This window comes from Miniopterus schreibersii, assembly GCF_964146895.1.
Source record: "Miniopterus schreibersii genome assembly, chromosome: 3".
Lineage (NCBI taxonomy): Eukaryota > Metazoa > Chordata > Mammalia > Chiroptera > Miniopteridae > Miniopterus > Miniopterus schreibersii.
In genome coordinates this window covers 82,548,734-82,572,283 of record NC_138103.1, presented here as the reverse complement: position 1 = coordinate 82,572,283, position 23,550 = coordinate 82,548,734, and the positions used below count along the sequence as shown (strand labels likewise).

The following is a 23,550-nucleotide window of genomic DNA, read 5'->3' as shown; positions in this document are numbered from 1 at the left end:
GGGAGGGTGTGGCCTTTGCAACTATCATTTTAAATTTATAATTGGAACAGAGGGGTCGTCATCACACATAACTTGAGTGAATTCTTTTTCTTCTATAATTATGTTAAAAATAGCTGCGTTACCTATTGATGCTAATCATACACATTTCTGTAATTTTGTAGCAATCTTACAATGAAGCAAAAACCAATGAAAAAAACTAGGCTACAACTAACATTCACTTTATTCAATTTTGTTCTCTCAATTCAGAAGACAACAAATGGCCACATAAAAAAGGGAGCATTTCAGAATATATACATAAAATTGGTCTGGGTATCTAAGGTGTTCGCTTTAATAGAAAATTGGCGTCCCAAATAACAAAGTGTTCTATTTAGCGTCTATGGTAGTCATGCCCAGGCTTTACAGTCATTACATATTTAAAGTACTGTATTACTTCCATGACTAAAAATGAGGCACTCTTAAGAAACAGGTGGCAACAAAAACAGATACATTCTGTCTTATCTTCATGCTGTATTAATGCTGAAATATTGCCAGGGATTATTTGAAAGTAGCCCTTGCTCATGCTGGCTATTAAAAAAAAACAAAACACAAGACATAGGGCAGTAAATGGGCTGAAGGGAAAACATCTGAGGGAGCAAATTAAATAAAAAGATCCAAGACAGCTCCAGAAAGTCAGAGAATCCCCATAAATGAGGCTTTTAATAATACTTCAGTGGTAAGGCATTTTATTTTTGTCTTTTTTTTAACTGTGACTCATTAGGTACCATTCTAAAGGACTATTTTAAACATAATCATTTACTTTTACAATGTAAAAACTTATCACAGTACGTAAAGAGCTTAAAATAATCCTGAACTTGAGAATAAGCAGCTAATTTGTGAATTTTGTGCCAGTGTTCCTATACTGGCGCTACCGTTCTCGTGTGTGAGTGTGTGTGTGTAAATGCAATACAATGAGAAAATATCCAGTGCTTCTTTGTATTGTTTTAAAAAGTCATCATTTCAACCTAAATTCAAGACTTACACTTTAATTGATAGCATTTTGCCAATACAGAAATTACATATCTAAGATCAAATCATTTGAGAAAAAGTTACTTTCTATTACTTGAAAAAGGGCAAGGGGAAAAAAACACAAGACAAGAATCCACAGTAACAACAGTTATATTAAATGTTAAAATAAAAATTACTTTTGTTTACATCTGAATTGAGATGTCCAATCCCGACTGTTTCTCCAAAGAACTAAACTAACAGGAAAAGATCACCTAAGAACATGTTGTAGCTTTTTTAAAGCTAGCTATACACAAACTTCACATTGGCATTTTTCTTCAGTTTTCATCTCAACTTCGAGTACTCAATAGTTTAAAAACCAAACATAATTTGCTAATAATAAACAACTGCACACCTCATCCTATGGCCATTTGGTAACTGGTCATGTAAAACTAACCCTAAATGTTGATTTGTCTTTACTTTATAAACAGTAAAAGGAAAGCAAAAAGGTCTTCTTTCCTAATTAACTTCCTTGAAGACTATTTTAACCCAATGTAAAATGAAGCAAACTATCATTAAAAATAAATTCTACATGTAGGGCAGCAATACTAGCACTTTATGAACTAGAGATTTTAAATATCTGTAAGACAACTGGTTAATAAAATCTTGATGCTACCCACGTAAATAGTTTGCCAACAGATGCTTTCCTTATGAAAGTACTCATCTTTTTGAAAATAGGACAAAGCGCAACTTAAAACTAGAGGAAGTCATTAAGATAAAGTTATCTGCAAGTGAAATGGAGGGCAACTGCTTGGCCATTCATATATGTAAGTTTACAAAATATCTGATAAGATTCATTTAAAATTTTGTAGAATAACAGTTTTTAATCTTTTGTGGTATCTGCCTATATCTTTGTGGTAAAACAGATAAATGTTCCAATGACTTTATATCAAGATCTACAAATTCTCTGACAGATTAAAAAAGAAACCTAAGCTAATATAATCAAGTTATATGCCAAATTTGATGGTGTATTTCTCTATTCGTATAGACATATAGCATGACAGGTGGCATTATGTTTTAAAATGCTCATTTTTTACAGTCGGACTGTAAATTTCTAAGTGAAGGCAGAGCTCTCAAAGACCTTATTTTAAATACAAGAAAGGCCTACTGCAAAGTGCCAAAAAGTGTAACACTGAATCCTATGTCAAGCTTTTTTTTTTTTTTTTTTATACTGATGTTTTAAAATAGAGTAAAGTAATTGCTTACCACTTTGGGAAAAACTGTTGAATTATAAAACAACCAGAACATGTTGCTTTAGATTTTGGTAGCTTATGTTTGGCTGACTTTCATATTTTAAAAATCCTCAGATTTGAGTCTATGGGTTTTAATACTATAATGGAAATTCTTGTATGGTTTCTGAAGACATATGCTGTTCATTTTCTCTGAGAACTTTTAGGTTATTATTATAAAACAAATACTATCCTTACATTAAGCCATGACATTACATGGACAAGTACATTAAATACTTGGATCATGTGCCCAACAGTTTTATTTCTCTCAATTTCTACTTGAAGCTTTGGTTATAAGGGAAACCAAGTTTGTGTGTTCAGTTCTCTGAGATTTTTATAGCACTCCTCTATTAAACTGCCAACTCAGCCAGATTCCTTCTGAACAAATAAAATCAAGTTGGTTTTGTTTGTAGTTTTATTCTGTAAACAAAAAGCTTTGGAAACCTTGGGATTTACTCATGGAAAACTAGGAGAAATGTACTCCCTAATCCTTACCCAATGATGCACTAATCAGCAGGACTGTGTTCTAACCAGTCTTTTCTAATGCTGTCGATCTCAGACTACAAACCACGTCTACATTTAAGGAAGACCTCAATACGTCCTAACTCCAGTAAGATGCAGTGTCATTGGTGATGTTATTCTGTAAGACTTATGACCTTGCATGACTTTTGGCCACTGCTGCCAAAACAGAAAAAAGGGAGCTGTGTGTGGGAAAAAGGAGGGTGAGAATGAAAATCTTTTGGACTTTTTTCCCTCTAAGTATAGGCATGCCCCTAACAAGCACAGAAACCCAACTCCCAATGCTAATCACTAGGAATATTAAATTATCAAAATTAAAAATAATTTCCTCACCTAGCACAAGATACTATACAATAGTACAAACACAGACACATGAAAAAAATCAGGCAGTAGAAAATGTACAACAGCTTTGGTGTTATACAAAATAACTTCCAAAAACGATTGACAGTGAAGCACAAAGTTCATGTTTTCTTACCACAGACATTCCACTGCTGATTTCTGTTTCCTTTTACGTTCTTGGTAAGGTCTCAACAGCCAAGACAGAATGTCCAGTTCCCTTAATAAGAACTGCTAGGAACACCATGACACTGTGCTCCAAGAGACAAGTCTCACCTCTGCACTGTGGCTCTGTGGCACGTTTCCTGTCAAAATCACAGCAGGTCCAAAATAAAGTGACAACTAGATTTAATAAATTAATATACATTTGTTTAAAGATGTACAATGCACATTCTGTTTAATCCAAGGTTTTAGGGTATCCAGGAACTTCTATTTACACATATACAGATCTCAGACAGCAGTGATGTCAGAAGATGCAGGAAGGCAGCAACTTAACCTGCTGCTTTCTCCAAATGCTGAGAACACAAGTCAAATACATTTAACTTAAAAACAATGCTGAGAGATCACTGGAGAAAATCTCCAAAGAGAGAAGTCCACAGAAAAGGACACGTAAAGGCAAGGGGAAGGTCAAGGTAGTCGAGACAACCACTTTATTCTTGGGACGACTGTGGAGGTGGCGAAGACGTGCCTTGTTTGCCAGATTTCCGTTCATAGTTCACAAGGCGTTGGCCCACAAGGTACCTAGGATGTAAAAGCAGAGTGGTTACTCTCTTATATGATCTTACATATTAAAATATTCTTCCAAAAAGCAGTGACACATTTTTAAAAATGCAAATCAGATCACTTCACTTCTACTTCCATGGTTAGTTCGATAGAAGGGGAGTCTAGAATGAACACCTGCCAAAGGCACAAAAGCAGGCACCTTATAGAGAGGGGCAGATGTGTGGGAAGACCTGAGTGGCAAAGGTCAAAAGGCCTCAGATGTGTACAATGGGGCACATGCTCCTGTTTGTAGATTAGGGCTTCTCATGAACTCATACACTCAGAGACGCCAGAGGAGGGTAAGGTAAACTTATGCAGGAGATTTATCTGTATGCATAGTATTTTATAAAGTAGCTTAGTGGGCAGATCTGAAGAAAAAGACTGGAAATACAATAATCAGAAAGCTGGGTAGGTAGAACCTACCCTACCTTTTCCAGTAGAACCTGAACAGCTCTAGTTCTAAAGGAAAGACGTTATCAAAGGACAATGATTTCAATGGTATCAAAGGGGAGATGGCAGAGGAGTGAGTGTATGCACATGACAGAAGGTTAGGGGGTTATGGTCCAAGAGCAGAATATGAAGTTTTCCTACTCATGTGACATGCTAACGGGGAGGTTATGGCCAAGAGTGCAGGATGGCAGAGAGAGACAGAAGTAATTGTGGTTGAAATGACAAGACTGGAGTTCTTCCACCAGGAAACTGCATCCCCATGACATGGGCAGGAATTGCCAAAAAGAAGCAGTGATGTCCCTCACTAAATATGAGGAGCTTGACCCCTGGAAGCCAGTGGGTGACAAAACTGATGGCAACGAGCTGGAGGGGACTGGGGTACAAGTGTGCAAGTACCGTACCATTTGGAAGCATCAATACAGATCAAGGAGTGCCTAGTAAGACCTTGCCAAAACAAGTGAAGTGAGAAAACAGACTTTTATCACTGAAACTCCCTCCCCCTTCTTTCACGTTTGACAGAACTCTGTACCCTGACCAACTAAAAGTACACTTGTGTTTTCTACTGTCAGTAAATGCTTTGGAGAAGTCTTGAACAATCTGAATTTCATTCTTAAAAATATTACTCTTGCCTGGCCAGCGTGGCTCAGTGGTTGAGCACTGACCTATGAACCAGGAGATCAGGGTTCGATTCCTAGTCAGAGGACATGCCTGGGTTGTGGGCGCAATCCTTAGCAGGGGCAGTGCAGGAGGCAGCTGATCAATGACGGCTTTCGTCATTGATGATTCTCTCTCTCTCTCCCTTCTCCCTTCCTCTCTCTGAAATCAATAAAAAGATGCATTACAAAAACATATATTACTCTTACAAGTCCTCAGAGTAAATAAGGTGAGCATATAATTTGTTGTCCAAACTGGGGGTGCTGTTAATAACAACACAAAGGTAGCATGTATAAACTGGGACTCTACTGGGCAAACCACCATGTATAGTTATAAATTCACTTTTTTTGCTAGACACCACTGAAGCAGAGTAAGACTCAGCCTTCAGTTAAGGACATGGAAAGTCAAATGGCTGTTATCCACAGAAGCTGTTATCCTTGGCTATCCTCAGTCTCTCAATGAGGTGAGGTCACGGTTTCCTCAAAACAGAGGGCTCGACACTTTTGCATAACCTTGCAGGAGTGGTCAGAGTAACCTAATGGCCCTGGATTGCAAGAAAGGCTCAGGCAACTATTGCTAATTCTTTTTTTTTTTTAAAGCTTTTATTTATTTATTTTTTAATATCTCTTTATTGATTTCAGGGAGAGGGGGAGAGAGAGAGAAACATCAATGATGAGAGAGTCATTGATTGAGCCCGCAACCTGGGCATGTGCCCTGACCAGGAATCGAACCCCGATCGCCTGGATCCTAGGTCAACGCTCAACTGCTGAGCCACGCCTGGCTGGGCTATTGCTAATTCTTAACGTAGGCTTCTTTTTATCTCAAACTAATATATTGTCAGATCAAAGCATTTGAAAACTATGTGAAATGGGCATTAAAAAATCTTCCTCCCCAAACCAGCTTCTCCCAGTCTTTTCATGTATGTATATCAGTGATTTTCAACCTTTTTCATCTCACAGCACATATAAACTAATTACTAAAATTCTGCAGTACACCAAAAAATACATTAAAGTTTTTGCCGATCTGACAAGAAAAATAGGTATAATTTTTATTCATTCACACCAAACGGCTATTGTTATGTTGGCTGTTGTCATTTTTTTATTTGGCAATCTAAGGGAAAAGAGGTCAGTGCCCCTGACTAAATAGTCAGGTACTGTATGTTTCAAAAATTCCTGCAGTACAGTGTTTGAAAATCGTTGATCTCCATAAATGACAACTCCATATTACCAGTTACTCAGCCCAATAGTGTCTTTGACAACCCTCTCTTTCACACCCTCATCCAATCTGTTACCAAATTCTATTAATTCTACCTCCAGAATCTGAGCAATTTTCCCTCCTGTGATTTATCACATTAGACACAAATATTAACAAATAAGAAGTCTTAACAAGAGTGGCTAGATGAATGGAAGTATAGACTTACTTGTCATTTTTAATATGTTCATAAAGGCGCTTAAACTGGCGGACCTGGAAGGACAAGATCCCCATCAACACCACAACCATCAGTAAGAATGGATAAATCCGCCGGTGGACCAAGTTTTGCATTTCCGCAGTAACACCTATAAAACCAAAAAGGAAAACTCTAAGTGTATATGGAACGGCAGTGAAATAAAAAGATGTCCTTTCACTAAGAAGAGGGGACTGGTTGGTGGTACTTAACTAAAACTTGTTGCATATGAAATGAAGTGAGGCAACAAGTGAGGTCAAACTGGAGCATGAGAAGGAACCTTTGAACTAAGCCTAGGAGCTGGATTATGTTCTAAAGGCCACAGAGGAACCAAAGACAGGCTGTTCACTAAGAAGAAACAATGAGATTCATTGTTTTGAAAGGTCATTGTGGCCGAGCAAGGAAACTAGACAGGAGGCTGTTGATGTTAAACGTGAGAGACGATGTGCAGCTCAGCAAGCAATGGTGAAGGGTGCCAGAAATCAGAGAATGGGTTCCAGAGGTCGTGTCAGTGGGACTTGAAGACCATTCGAGTATGGAGATCAGAGCCTCAGGTAACATGAATGTTCTTCAAGGTTTCTGACTCATGCAACTGGTTGGATGATAGCACTAGTCAGTGTGAGTGAATTCAGAAGAAAAAGATTTGGAGAGGAAAACTTCATGCTTATAATTTTGAACACATGCTGGGTTTAAGGTCCTGTGAGGGTTCTTCAGTACAAAATGGATCATTTCTAGTTGATGAAGTGTCACAAATTAGCATCTCCTCTTGGATTTTCCTTTTATGCTAAAGAACATTTTTAAAATTAATTATAACATGTCCTTAATTTTATAAGTATGTGATCACAGCACTTCTAATCAGAAGACAACTTGAAGGAAATCTGTTCCTGCCTATTTTGGGGAGAGTGTAAATGTCAATACTTTCTCACCTGTCTAGAGAAAAAAACTGTACCAAAGGCTTTATTATGATCCTCTTAATCCTGCTCTGAGTAGTCAAATCTAAGAAAAATGGTTTTTCGAAATCATTGTTTTAGCTGGATTTATATTTACAAATAAAGCATTTGGGGCCAGCCAACCTACAATACCAGAAGTAACAATAATGTAACAATGTCAATAAAGGTGCTCTCTCAAGTTCTCCAGCCAGCATTACTCACCTAGTAGAGGAACAACACCAGATGCAATGACATAAGGTACACACAGGGAAAGCAAGAGAACAGAAATCACAGGCGCTGCCAGTTTACGAATGATATAGTGAAGATCAATGTTTCGGATGCCATTTGCATAAACCTGGAAAATGGGGGGAAATATCAGAACAAGGATACAAAACAATTCCTCCAAGTTAACAGAACAAGATCTACCGAATCCATGCAGCAGAGTTGAATCTACCAGCCCCAAAGGATTCAAACTGGTTATTTTTCTAAAGTCAAGGAAAATTCTGGAACACAAACGTAGGAGTGGTGCCCACAAGTTTTTAAAGAAATGCATTTACCTCCTTACACGTTGCAATTAACTCTGCTAAGAGATAAATAAGACACTAATCTAGAATCATAATTATACTAGCCTTGATCTATACAATACCAGATGAAGTCCAATAATATTAGTTTAAGACCACATTAACTTGAAGTAACTTCATAAGTCATCTGTTACTACTTAAGATTGCATTCATTTTATCTGAATATAAAAGACATTATAAACAAAATGTTGAACATATTTCTGAAAAACTTGCATAACTCAAATTTTAACAAACCAAAAGTATTTTATGTAAAAATGTAGTATAAAAGAATTCTACAATGAATATTTTTTAATTTAAAAATGTCTAGAGCATTTCCATAACGTTACCCGGGAAGTTCTACTGGACAGTACTGCAGAGGAAAGAACAGAAGAAAGTGGGAAACCTTGGAAATAGGGGAGATAACGATGGTGCGCAGAGGAGGGTAAAAGGCTAGAGCGCTGTTCTTGTTTCCCAGCACTTCTACCTTACCTAGCCCACAGCCACACCTCATGGTACAACTCACCCCACCCAAGGAGAGGGCCAGAGACAAGGACAAACTGGCTTAACCCCCCACAGGCAGCTTCTGATCCCAAAGAAACCTGGTTAACCCAAAAGCGTCTACAGTCGTACAGAAGGCATCCCAGTGTTTCTCAGCCATTTTAAACTTACACATATGTATGAGGAAAGTGCATCAGAGAGCAAAATATTACAAAGATCAACAATGTTTCACAGCCTCCAGCTGTGACTGAACCCTTATTCTCCATACTCCTTTGCAAGGGCAAAGGAGTCTTACCTGGAGACTCTAGAATGGAGTGGCCCGCACCCCTACCATGAACAGATGGATATGCTGCCATGTACCCCACAATCCACTTCACTTTAGAGAACTTACAGAATAAGCCAGCACTTGAGAGATGCATACAAACTCACAGCAAGTCCCTGGTTCTCTCCATCCCCACAAATCTCCAGCTAAAGGAATTTTTTGACCATTTTCTTATGCAGATTGGGCTGAAAACTACTGCCTTTATTTCCTATACATCAAACGGGGGTGTACCTTTACTGCTACAGAACTGTTAACACCTTATGTATTTGGCACTGGGTAAGGATAAGAGGATTTTCCACAAGAACATTTTCTAGATAACTGAAACTTAAATAAGTACCACCTGGACGGAATTGCTCAGTGGTTAGAGCACTGGCCCACGAACTAAAGGGTTGCAGGAATTGCTCAGTGGTTAGAGCACTGGCCCACGAACTAAAGGGTTGCAGATTCCATTCCTGGTAAAGGGGAAGTATCTGGGTTGCAGGTTCAATCCCTGGCCCCAGTGCAGGAGGCAACAAATTGATGTGTTTCTCTCACATCAGTGTTTCTCTCTCTCTCCTCTCTCTCTTTCCCTCCCTACTCCCTTCTATTCTCTCTAAAAATCAATGGAAAAAATATCCTCAGGTGAGGAAAGATAAATAAATACATACATACATACATAAACTTAAATAAGTGCCAAAATCTGTTATGTTGGCTAATTTGGATAGAAATCTTCCTAAAATGAATTGTGTATTTCCTAATCTTATTATCAGAATACAGAAACACAATCTCTTTTTCAAGGTTTTATCACCACAATGACCAAATTATCTGATGATTCCACAATATAATACTCTTAGGTGCTACATAGCTAGAATATTCCCAAACAGCTCTGCTTTTTTAATCTATTTTTTCTGCCTTTTATTTACTGCCTTGAACAATACCTTTTTTCCTATTACAGGTTTAGAAACCTAAACAACAAGCCTGCGTCAGAACTCTTGCCGTGAAAAAAGGCACATATGCTAATTTTTGCCTTTACTTTGGATAAGGTTCTAGGTGTTTTAAGCTACTGGATAACCTTCAAAGAAGGGAACTCTTAAGAGTGGATGATGAAAATTCATGGTGAAAGAAGAGCAAATTGACTTCTCCTTTTTAAAAAAGGGTTATATATGCTCAGTAAAGAAATATAGAAAACTCAGAAAAGTTGAAAAATGAGTCCCATGAGCTAAACGTAATCACTATTACTCCCAGCCTTTTCTGAAAAATGATTTTGCTTACCTGCTCAATCACAGTTTTCAACCACCACTGAGGACCCATCAATGTTATAGCTGCAATGATTTTGGCGTGCAAGACTCCCAGTGCCCAGTCCTAGGTTAATAAAAAATATTTAACAAATTGGTTGTTCTTTTTAGCAATAAACCCAACATAGAGGCTATATAATTTTCTTAATTATTTCATTTCAAAACAGAAGTCCTACAGGATGATTAAAGAGTTTTACAGAAGACTAACAGATGCTGGAAAATACAGGGAATTTTTTTCCTCAACACCTCAAGTTCAATATTTCTATCAAAAATCATTCTTATATCTTTCAGAAATCTACATTATTTTTCCGAGAGAAAGAGGAAAAGTATGAACATTAATGGAGATCTCATGGAGCAAATAAATAAAATAGTGCCATGATTTTATTTCATCAAACCACTCTTAGGCTGTTCTACTGGCTTTAGCTGAGCTGATTATGTCAACATGTGGAGCCACGTTTGGCCTAAAGATCAACACATGTTGGTTTGTATGTTTAAACATTGGTGAAGCCTCAGTGAATAGTGAGTGACATTTTAACCTATAAAATAAGGTCGAAAGGACTTATATAACCTACAAACTTTGAAAGCCATAGATTAAAATGCATTATTTAATCAATTTTACAAAGGTTCCAGAAATAGAAAAAATTAAAGAGTCTTTCTAAACAAACTGCTTAAAATCACTTTAAAAATTAAGGATTTGTCTGATGCCAAATCTGTACAGAAGCATCATGTGCAAAAGACACGCACTTACCTGCCATGGGTAAAAAAGAGGAGTCTGATCCAAGGGAACCCGCAGGGGAGCAACAATAACCAGCTCAAACAGGAGTCCCAGAAGGAGCGGGACAACTCCAGCCAGCAGCACCGCAACTATCAAAGTCTTCATTATCTATTAGGAAACCAGAGGCCATGTCATTAATGAGAGTCAACTCTTCATTCCATTTGGAAGGCTTTTTTTTTTCTTTGACCTTATGTCTAACAGAATGAATATATTACCTTAAACAACTTACACACACCTTATGCTACATGTTTAAATGAGACTTGAATATATAACTATAAGAGCTCAAGCTATAACAAAAATGTGAATATTACTATGCTTTGCTGCTACAAAATTATAGAAATTTCATTTTATTACATATATTAACTAGGTGGGTGTGCTGTTTTACTCAATCTCATTCTCAGTAATAGGCTTTTGTTTATCCAAGAAAAGCTACTCATTGTCCCAGGCCTCTGATCCAATGATAACCCACCCACAAGCTGACCTATGGGTGGACTGGTATAGGACTCTGCATAGTCCTAATTGAGGTAAATAATCAAGCTGATCCAAGTGGCTCCCTCTAGAACAGTGTGGGCCAACAGAATTTACTATACTAGAAATGTCCTATATCTGTCTTGTCCAGTATGGTAGCCATCAGTCACATGGCTACTGTATTCAACAGTGCAGCTCTAGAATTTGGACAAAGCAGTAAGATGAAAATGAAGTATACACAAAGAGAAAAGAAGAGATGGGATGAAAGAGCCATAATGAAATCTTGACAAAAGAATCAGTCTTTAAAGTGGCCTTGATGTCTGATGACCTCGCTTGTCTTAAGATAGCCTCCGTGAGTACATGTGTTTCAACAACAGAGATAATTATGGTGTGCATGAAGACGCAGTACTTGTTCCTTTAAATGGCAAATTGATATGAAAGATCATCAAATGAAAACTAGAATTAGCTGGTTTCTGTATTTTAAATATAGTTAAGTATCTCATTATCTTATGGGTTAAATAGCAATTAAACCCCTCCCTCCACTCATAATATACAATGAATCTCTTATGTTTTCCTTTCGACATTAATATTAAATGGATATTAAACCTTCACTGAAACCAAAATACAAATTCAGATACAAAACAAGAGTTGGTTATACAAATGAAAGCAGTTACCTAAACATACTTTACCAGTCATGGCCAACATTACAATCAATAAATTGCCACACTTGAACCACTGTCTTACAGCAACATTTTCCCCGACCTTTGTGGCAATTAAGTTCTTTATTGAGAATAAAAATTTCCATTACTTACTACACTTTCACATTAGCCAAGATATTCTCAAATTAGCAATATACTGTGTAATTAAAGGAATCCAATTTATATGAAAAGCACTGACTCAATCCTGAAATCAAGATTTTACATATTCAAATAGATCAAAAAATCAAATTTTAGAAAAAAATATTAAAGAAAATTTCTATTTAAACAAATACATTTTAAATTCTACAGAATATCTTATTCCTTAAAAATAGAATCAATCTCCAAAATAAGTTTTCTAATTAGAATGAACCAGAAAGCTACTGTCTTCGAGGACTATCACTTATAATTAAAAAAATAACTCTCTTGACACACTAGCAGGATAAAGAAGGTAAAAAGATTTTTTTAAAATAACTAAAAAAATATCCACTAATCCTATCAGACAAGATCAGTCTTTATTAGAAAAACCTACCATGAGGGACCACTCTTTAACCTTCTGGAAGATCACTCTTCGTCCTTGGGGCATCCATGCCACCAGCACTGTCACTGCCCTTATGGTGAGCCAGCAAACATACAGACCACAAGCAGCTGTGTAGAGCTCATGAATTTTGGCAGTCCCTGTCCAAAATGACATTAACCAGCGGCCAGCAAATACTGAAAATAGAAAGGCTGATAAATAAGACGCTTGGCTACAAAAAGAGAACTACAATCTTAATGTTAATGTTATTTTATTCATATTTTCAATCATTTTAAAGCAATTAGCCAAAAGTTAGCATATTTTGATATATCATTGTCTTCATTAAAAGCAAACAATCTAAAAAAAAAAAAAAAACCCCAAAAACCTCACAAAGTCTAAAGAACACAATTATCTGATTAAAACACAACTAAAAAACAGCTAATCACTGAGGATACACTCTCCTGTGACATGCATTCTGACTCGCCATGCCAATTACTTGTTCTTTCAGGACTGAAAAAGCTTAAGGGGGTTGTTGTTTTCACCGTTTTTAATCACAAAATGAAATGGTTATGAATATAAGACAAAAGTTGGGGAATTTATTTTCTCTTATTTGTGCTGTCAATACTTATAATATTTAGAAGCACTACAAATAATTTAGAATAATTTTCTTTAAAATGACTTGTTCATCTAGACAGAAAACTAAGCTTATTTTAATAAGAAGTGGGGCACAATAACATTTGAAAACATAACAACCAAAGAATATATTAATTTTCTTGGAAAAAATTAGGATCTAAATATACTGAAACTTAGGAAACAGATTTGAAAGTTGTCTAAATAGCCTCAGATAGTTATTACAAATAAATTCTACAATGTACTCACAGAAAACACCTAACTCTCAGGCAAGATCATTTATTTAGTAATGTTGTTTATATGGTTACTTCTTAACAAGGCTAGAGAGAACAGCTAGACCCAAATTAACAATGCATTTTTCTATGAACTGATTTCTCCTTAATATAGAACTGTTATTTTTGAATACCTAAAAAGGAGTTAGTGGCTGTACTAAGCAATTTCCATATACTATTTCATTAATCCTCCTTACAATCCCTCAATGTAGCTACTACTTCCATTTTGAAGATTAAGGAATCTAGGCTCAGCAACAGAAGTTTGCCCAAACAAGGTCACACACGGGTAGAGGCTGAATTTGAACTCATGTCTACATGCTCTTTATCACCGAAACCACATTGTCTCCAATTAAACTAAACCAGTTCAACTGTCAAGTCTTATAGGACATAATGCTGATAAACAACTTTGCAGCCTTACAAATGGCTTGGGTGGGAAGATAATTTCACCTCTAAAGATAAGTACATGTAAATGTTACATGGTATGAACACGTGCATGTTAATTTGAAGATATAATAATCACCACTGATAATTATGTAAAAATGTCTAGTGTTTATATAGATATATATTTCTACTCCAAGATTTTTATTTGTTTTGTTTTAGGTTTTGTTTGATTTTTTAAAATTCAAAGGCCATTTTCTATTCCATATTTCATATACTTCTAGTCAAAAGTGTTTTTGAGAGGACAGGGTTAGGTTTTAGTTTGTACTTATCAACAATTAAACTGCATCTACAAAAAAGTAATCTATGATGGAAAGAGCACCCTCACCACCTTAAATGTGTACTATGACACAGTAATTCTATGATTAAACATAACTGCATTCTTTCCACTAGATGGTGGGATTGGATTAACAGGGAAGTATTTAGTTAAAAATCTTCAATGAAATTAAAAGTACTTTTATTGCCAAATTAAAGTACTAAACTAGGTTTCCCTCTTTTATTAAATTTTTCTTAGTATTTCTGATAAAAACGTGAAAATGGAACATAAAAATGATAAATGTAAAACTGAGCAAAGTTCAAAAACTAAGTTTTCTCAGCAATATGTTTACTACCTTACACTCAATGGTTAATTGTCATTTTAACAGCTGTAATGAGTAGTGAGCTTAAGAGCAAAGTTCTCAAGTCGAAAATTATTGTACAGAAATAGTAAAAGAAAAATCTTTATTTTTACCAGTTTAAGGTAAATCACAATTCCTACAGATTAGAAAATATATATATATATTTAGAAACCTCTCTTGAAATTAAAATTTCCTAATTGCTCCTTCATGGCCTTAGTCCTCATGGGAAAACTTTTTTTTTTTAAATCTTCACCCAAGGACTTTTTTTTCCCCCACTGCTTTTCAGAGAGTGGAAGAAAGAGAGAAGCATCGATGTGAGAGAGACACATCAGTTGGCTGCCTCCCACATGCACCCCAACTGGGGCCAGGGATGGAGCCTGCAACCAAGGTACATGCACCTGACTGGAATCGAACCTGAGACCCTTCAACCCTGGGGCCGATGCTCTAACCACTGAACCAAACTGGTCAGGGCTCAAGTACTTATTAATACAAATTTGATTTATAAAATTATACTGATTGGTATTATAATCAAGACACTACTAACTCAGCATAAATTTATATGCTTTATAAGAGCCCCAAATTATCTTCCACTTAACAATTATTTCAGTGGCTAACACATATCAGTATAATTAAGAATTTTCTGGCTCTCTATAAACACTAACTGGGAGGGTAGGGGCAGCAAGCTGTTCCTGCTACTTTATCACTGGCTTTGGGCTCCACCCTCATTTACCCTTGACCTCTGGAGATGACAAACTACTATATTCATACACAGCTGCTTGTACGATAAAGAAATTATGTTTAACTGAAATTTAAAGGTGAGTATTTGTGAATACCAGATGATAAAAAGGAAACAGTCTGGCTTCATGAAGGTCTCTAGCAAGAGCATGCAGTGGACTGAAAAGATAATTACATGATGAGAGCAAACATAAATTAACATCTAAAGAGTGGCTTGAAAAAATTACTTAAGCCACACAGATGACTTTTTGAACATCCATATAATAAGACAATGTCCATGAAAACGGAATGGCCACAAGTACTTTACCCCCAAAAATGAATCACAAATTATATCCTGACCTTGTCCCCCTCTACTCCAATACAGAGGAGTTCAATGAGATGGAGAACCCTAAATAGATGAATATCCCATATTCAATCAGAAATGAAGGGAAAACTATTTTAACTTTATATCTGATGGTCACATCTCAGCAAGATATGCCCTTTTAAAACATAGCACCTTTTCATGACCTCATTAGTGGAGAGCTAGGATAAGCTCATACCTGGTAGAGTAAGGCAGATGAGGCTGGCAATCAGTAAGGTTATGCACATGAAGACAATCAACAAAAATATCTGCAAGGCAAAACATGAGAGTGCATAAATGGTTCATATGAGCTCCATGCATTTTATGATACCCTTCAAAGAATCAACACAATTCTCCCAGTAAAAAAAAAAAATGATCTCAATTGGTATTTTTAGGATTCCTTCCATTTTATACAGAAATTTTTATTTTAGATAAAATTACCTATAATTTCAGCCAAAAGGAAAATGAATGTCCATTTTCACACAATCAGATACATCAACAAGTAACAGGTAAATATATTTTTTTTATCAGAGAGCACAAAAACAAAATATAATCAGCTTGAATTTTCCCTCGCTGTTAATTAAAAGTTAAAATATTCACTTTTATAAAATCAAATTCTCAAAAACAACTATTCATGATGGGAAAGTTTCTCTCTTAAAAGTAGTGTGCTGCCCAACAAAGGAGCGTGGCCACTGAGCACTTGACATGGGGTCAATGGGCACGAGTAACGGAATTTTAAGTTGTATTTAGTGTGTGTGTGTGTTGCCTACAAAAAAATTTTTTTTTCTTTTTTCAGCTTTATGGAAGTATGGTTGACAAATAAAATTATATTTAAAAACTGTATTCACTTTTAATTAGATTTAAATGTAAATAGCTCCGTACAGCTACTGGTTTCTGTACTAAGAAGATAAAAATGGTACACAGCTCCCTGAGCAGAAAGATAGTGACTACAGCTTGCCTTCTACCAGACAAGCCTTCACAAGCCCATTAGGCAGAGCTCTGGTGGGAAGACTGAAAAGGACAGGTGAGAATGCTCCAAGAGGAGGCTGTGAGGCTTGGTCAGATTTCACTGCTTGAGAAACCCATTAATAATTCTCTCTCTGATCTAGGCCAGAAAGTACTTTTTGCCAATCCAAGAGCCTCATCTCTCCCAGCTCCCTCTTATCTCTCCTGGCTCCCCCCATCTCTCACCACTTGCCTACATACCTCTAAACACATATAATTCCCTGTAGCTTCAAACCTACCAAGTCTCTCCTGCCTCTTGTCCTGACACCTACCTGAAATGCCCTTCCTCCTTTACATCTTTCTCTCTGTCTGGCCTCCTAGCTTTGAAGACTTAGGTCAGGCATTACCTCCATGAAGATTCCTGAACACCTTCCAAAAAATTACTTTGTGGAACAAGGAATGACTAATCATATAACATGCTACTAATATAGCAAGTGAGATAAGGACCCAAGCCTGACCATAGGATTTAATAACATTGGGGACCTTTGTCAAGAACACTTTTGGTGGTTTGTGGGGAATGTCTCACTCGGACCAAACGTTTTTTTTCTTAACCAATCTGGTCTTCAGTTTCATCAGACGTAAACTGAGATTACCACTCAAGTCTTTAAGTATTTGGACCAGAATTAAATGAGAGAAAAACATTAACCTGCCCACTCCAGTTCCTGATACATAGTTGAAACCTATCAATAATGTTAATTTCTTACTTACTCTAGAGTCTTTTAATCATTCCTTTCAAACAGGCTGGAGCAACAGTGCATGGAATCCCAACTCTATGATCTATCTCTAACATTTGATAAACTTACCTGACATTAACATGTTGCAGAATGAGAGGAATAAAACATGAGTTCTTATCAGGACACTGTAAGACATTTACACAGAGGACTACATGCTAACAGCAACAAAAACAGCATCAAAATTTCTTGATAAAATTTGAAAAACCTTGACTTTCGGTTGTCTGTACAGTACCTACCCTGAGTGGAAAATTTAAAGGCCGGCGATAAGGCTGAAAGCCAACAGGCCCTCCCTGCTGGAGTATGGCTTGGTGGGCTGCATGCAGGCCTTCCCCCACCACAGGAATAGCGTTGTTATTTCGAGCATGCTGGTTATTGTTAACTTGTTGGTTTGCACTGTTCTCATTTTCTTCCTGGTCGCCCAATAAATAGGAATGAAGATCCCTATGTAAAAATTACATCAGTGAAAATTCTCACTTCAGCATCAGAGTAAACAGCAAGCATGAGATTTACTTTCTTAATACTAATTATTATTTAGGGTAGAAAATGTACAAATAGAATCTGTATATGGTACTATTACCTCAATTTACTCTAAATGTTGGTGCCCACTTTAAATTAAACCTTTCTAAATTTAATGTTAATTAACATACAGAATATCCCATAAATTCCATTTATTTTCTCTTTTCTTCAGCCAGTATCTGAGAAGAAATCAGTAACTGGAAAAAGAAAAAAAAACTACAATGTACAAGATACTCTATGTGAAGATCTTAAGGAAAAAAACTACTTTTTTTCCTCTCTATAGATGGCTACTGTGTCTGCCATGACATGTATCTCAACTAAAACCTCCAATCCAGAGATCATTTAAGGCAAAAATGAGTTGGGAGGAGGCAGCTCAGGGCAAGGCATAGGGCAAACAGAAAAGCATAGCACAGCCAAACACATGTCACATTAAGGTATCTACAGAATGCCATGTATTTTCTGGGGGGGGGGGATGGTTTAAATTGCAAAGATTCGGCTTTTAAAAAAGTATATAACATATAAAGCTTGAAAAAAATACAACATGCTGACTAAATAAATGACCGAAAAAACAAATCTGAGAAGAGCTTATATATTTTTTTAATGCATAAATTCCTTTATTGAAAATATTGGGCTAGCACTGCATTACATATATTCAATATGCATAAATGAAGGGTCACACATTTCTGACTGGACAATACTGTTTTAAATAGAGAACACAGCATCTGGATATGCTCTCACAAGTACATACATCATGGACTAAACTAGGTGAGAGTGAACTATATGCAAAATGACTGTTTTGTCTGTTAATAGAATATGGCTGCAAACAGCAGAAATGGTAAACATGATCATCATAAGACATTCCTGATATCTCACACCAACACATTATTTAATGAGCAGATTAAGGTAAACTACCAATATATTTTTCATCAAGAATTCTCAATAGAAGAATTCAGGGGAAAAGCACACCCAGGCTAGAGACTTAAGGTTTTACAGCATTCATTTAAACTTGCATGTAATGTGAGTGGAATTAAATAACTACTGATCTGACAAAAAGACACTTGGCAATTTGTTTGTTCTCTTTTATAAATAGTCTAAAATAAGAGAATAATATAAAGGAAATATTCTGCCAACTTAAGGCTTACATTGTAAGAACTGTTTTATTTTTCTAAATGCAGTTATATAAATACTACTTCTGTTAATAATTTTTTCTTTCCAAGATCACAGGGGATGTAATTTACAACAGACCGTATGTCAACTTTGGCTACTATTTGAAAATATTTTACATTAGCAATCTTTAGCTTTCATAGAGGTCTGGCTATCAATAATACTGGTTAAATTTTTAACAAGGCTTTATTATTATATTTAACAAAACAGGTTATATTTAACATTTCAGGTTAAGACTTTTAAAATACGAGTATGTTGGTTTGTTTTTAATGCACTAAAAAGAATTTTATTTTTTTACCCTGTGTAATGAAATGAACCTGGGCCACCAGCAAACCTCTATAAGAGGATAAGAACATGTATACATTCTCCAAAAAAGGATGCATAATGATTTTTTTTAAAATTTAATTAAGAATTTTTAGAATTATATATACCTGCAGCTATCACTAAACTCTCTCTTATAAAAACTCATTTTTACTGAGTGGGGCATGGGCCATATTTTTTCAGAAAGTTTACTTACACTGATACATATAATATGCCTATGAGTCACCTCCCTATACTTACAGCAAGTATCCAGCAGTAACAGTCCAGGCTCGCACAAGCCCCTTCAGCCACTGCCGTGTGTGTCCCTGTTCAAGTAATGCTGGCAGGACAACCTGAAGCAGAAGCAGCTCAAGGGACAGTTCACTCACCGGAGCATCACTAAGGCAAATACAAAGAGCCATAACTTATAATGTGCATTCTATTTTCCATTATAAACTATATTATATTAAATATGTAAAGGGCTGACAGCAGAACTCCTTAAAGAGTTGAATGAACCCACTTCACTATCTTTATCACCTCTCCTCCATTCTCTCTAAAGGCCAGCAAGGCTTCCCCCTCTCAAATTCCACAAAACCATTCCTTACAAATGTTACCAATGACCTTTGTGTGGTTAAATCTGATGGTGAGGTCTTAGTCTTCACCTCATTTGCTGTATTAGTAGTATGTTACACGATTGGTCACTCCTTGCTCCTCAACACAACTTTTTTTTAAATATATTTTTATTGATTTTTTTTTTTTTTTTTAGAGAGAGAGGGAGAGAGAAAGAGAGAGAGAAACATTGATGTGAGAGAGAAACACTGATTGGCTTCCTCCTACACACCCCCTACTGAAGACTGAGCTCACAACCTGGGCGTGTGCCCTGACCTCAGAATCCAACTGGTGATCTCTTGGACCAGGGGACTAGCTCAACCAAATGAGCCACACCAGCCAGGGCTCAACACACCTTCTTAAATGCCGTGGTTCCCCTTCTTCATCCTGATCAGGATATTTTCATGTAGATTACAGAGAAAGGGGGGAAGAACGTTAAGGATGGATTATAAATAGAGAACAAGAGGAAGGTCTCAAGTAGTAAGTGGTAAATGGAGTTGGAGTAGATAAAGTCTTAAAGAATTAAAATTGACAATATTTAAAGACTAATTAGAAGTAAAAGTGAGAAAGAAATACAATTTGCCTGGCAGATTTCTGCTTTAGATGACTGAAGGGGTAATGCAAACCACTGAAAAAGGAGATGTAGGAGGGATGAAAGACTATGTTTCCAGGTGACTTCCGTTTGTAAATCAAAAAGGATTTTCCATCTATAAGCCTTATATCCTATTTTTCATTCATAATTAAATGTGCATCTATGACTATATTCCTTATGATGTGCTTTTCATATAGATGATGCTACTAACACACTATCATTAGGTATGGCAAACATTTCAATGCAAAACAAAGGCAAACTTCATTTGCAGAAAAATAAAAGTCTGTCTTCCTTTGGAAAACGTAACTGCTCAACTAATGTTTATGTGATCCAGAACATGGCAAAATTTAACTCTCAGATAATTTCCAATATCTGTAAGAAATGTATGTTTTAAATATATGTACTCTGAATATCAAATCCCTAACAGAACTAAATTAGTAAAGCTTCCAAATTTCAAAAACTTACCTGTAGAGCATGACATTGTATGGCAGAAAATTAGGCAGCAGACTCTTAATTATACGTATAGGAAGCCAAAGCATCAGAAGGACAATGGAGCCAAACACAATCTGCAGTAAGAAAAAGGGCATGACACCATTGTAAACGACTCCTGTGAGAGAGAGGCTGACTTCTGAACATACTCAACCAATACACAACACAAGTCTATACTCATCCAGGGCCCAGAGTGTTCCCACTCAACACACTATACTTGTATCACTCTGTGTAAAGAATGCATTCCTGAGATGGCTTATCTCTCTCTCTCTCTCGGACACAAGGGCTCAAACAGGAGAGAGCTGGAACCTCACAGTGAGGGATCAGAATTGTCTGCAACTTAATAAATCACCTGCAATCATTTTAAGACATGACCCATATTAACAGATACAGAAGTTTCTAAAGGGTACATTATTTCTTTTAGAATTTTATTTTGGAAAAATTTAGATTTAACTAGGTAATTTCTTCTAGGTGGAGAAGAAACTTTGAGACCCTCTGTTAACAGTTTAATTTAGAAGCTATTAACAAGTCTCTATTGGTTTAATGCAAATTAATCATAATTCAGAAACTCACAATTTGGCAATCAATTATAATGCTGAAGTAATAGAAGGCATTTTTGTTTCAGTATGCATTTTATTTATTTTATCAAAGTAACCAATAAAACTGCTACTTAACAACTAAGTTCCAAAGGCTTAAACATAAGTTACTAAATCTACTGTACCAGTACCCCTAACCAAAAAAAATACATCTAAAGGGTAGCACACTTTACTTCAAAAACAATAAAAAGATACGCTTACCACTGACAAAATAAATCTTCGAAGATGTCTATAAATGGGCAAATGGATCATTTCTTGTACTGGATTAAAATCTGGATCATTCAAATTCCTTAGAAACCACAAGACACCAGGTCGAAGTACCTGCAAAATGTATTTTAAATGCTGTACATACTCACCAACATCTTCAAAGCTCTGTATATGAGCTAAAACATTAACAGAAAAATAAGACCTTAAAATTATTTTGGCATCGCCCAGCCGGCATGGCTCAGTAGTTGAACATCAACCTATGATCCAGGAGATCGAGGTTCAATTCCCCGTCAGGGTGCATGCCCAAGTTGCAGGCTCGATCCCCAGGAGGGGGCATGCAGGAGGCAGTTGATCAATGACTCACCATTGATGTTTCTCTCTCTCCCCTCTCCCTTCCTCTCTCTGAAACCATAATTAATTAATTAATTAATTATGGGACCCAAAAAATTCATACATAGCTTTCCTGGGAAAGTAAGTTCCTAAATCAGAATCTTTATGAAAACTATCCTGTAGCTGATATCCTTTGATGCTTTTAATCAGTTAATGAAAAATAAATGTATTAATGGACAATTTGTCATATCTAAATCTCCTAGATGAGAAATATTTTGTTAAATGTTTTTATTGATTTCAGAGAAAGGAAGGGAGAGGCAGAGACAGAAATATCAATGATGAGAGTCACTGACTGGCTGCCTCCTGCATGCCCCCAACTGAGGATCAGCCTGCAACCTGGGCATGTGCCCTCACCGGGAATCGAACCATGATCTCCTGGTTCATAGGTTGATGGTCAATCACTGAGCCATGAAAGTCAGGCAGAAATAAATAATTTTTGAAAACTGCTGGTTAGAACATCATCACAATATGCCAAGGTTGGGGGTTCGACCTCCAGTCAGGGCACATGTAAGAATCAACCAATGAATGGATAAGTGAAAAAACAAATTGATGTTTCTCTCTCTCTCTAAAATCAATAAATAAATAAAAATGAAAATTGTCACTATATTGTATCATCTAGCGAAAGAATTAGGTTATAATTTATAAATGTCCTAAATAGAAGATCTGATTTCAGTCTTACACTTCCTGAGAATTATTTTATAACAACATTTTAATTAAGAAACCCTACAACTTCTCAGTATATATCTTCATTTTACTACCTATATCTTTTTCCCCCCCTCAGTAGAAATCATCAACTCAAGAGTCTGTGGGTGATGGGGCAATGGATGAGTCTAGGTATTAGTCCTGGTGATGCCAACTCACTGAATTACCCTGTATAAAGCATCTTATCTGCCCAAATTCGATTTCTCCCTCTTCTAAACAAGGGGGTTATACTGTATAACTTCTAAGGGTCTATCTAACTCCCAAATACTAGGATTCTGTATCAACAAAAAAACCACATAAATTTTAAAAATTCAGCATACACATTTTATCACTTAATTCAGGTCATGTATAATTATAATTTTTAAAAACACATTAATTTAGTCACAATCACTTGTCTCAAAGAAAGAATACAAGCTTAATTTACAAACAGAATTTATTGAACTTACACTCTATTACTCGGAAGAATATGTTGGCCTCCAACCCCCTCCCCAACTCCTCAAAACTCTCAAAAGGCGAAGTACAAGAATAGCATTAAGCCTCTGTGCTTTTGGATTCCATTAACACTGGATTAGTTGGCCTGCTCCTTCAGGTCCCTGCACATCTCCATCACCACTCTCAAAGCACTCTAAAGGAGTAAGCTGGCTTGTCAATGGCTGTATTCCTTCCCAGGATGCAAAATCAAGGAGAATGGGGTGATATCATGTCTTTGTTTCTCACTTATTATTACCCCAACAGATGGCA

General features: G+C 36.3%; 1 protein-coding gene across 1 annotated transcript in view; it reads right to left on the bottom strand.

Moving 5' to 3' along the window:
• Positions 1–202: 202 nt before the first annotated feature.
• MARCHF6 (membrane associated ring-CH-type finger 6) overlaps positions 203–23,550 on the bottom strand; it is a 62,605-nt gene continuing 39,257 nt past the window's right edge. Inside the window, exons 16-26 of the mRNA XM_081131375.1 lie at positions 21,712–21,831; positions 20,891–20,991; positions 19,486–19,623; positions 17,481–17,685; positions 15,705–15,774; positions 12,489–12,670; positions 10,767–10,901; positions 9,996–10,085; positions 7,587–7,719; positions 6,412–6,547; positions 203–3,866 (exon numbers count right to left, since the gene is read on the bottom strand). Coding sequence (XP_080987501.1) covers positions 3,776–3,866; positions 6,412–6,547; positions 7,587–7,719; positions 9,996–10,085; positions 10,767–10,901; positions 12,489–12,670; positions 15,705–15,774; positions 17,481–17,685; positions 19,486–19,623; positions 20,891–20,991; positions 21,712–21,831 — 1,401 coding nt within the window. The 3' untranslated portion in view covers positions 203–3,775. The remainder of the gene's footprint in view (positions 3,867–6,411; positions 6,548–7,586; positions 7,720–9,995; positions 10,086–10,766; positions 10,902–12,488; positions 12,671–15,704; positions 15,775–17,480; positions 17,686–19,485; positions 19,624–20,890; positions 20,992–21,711; positions 21,832–23,550) is intronic.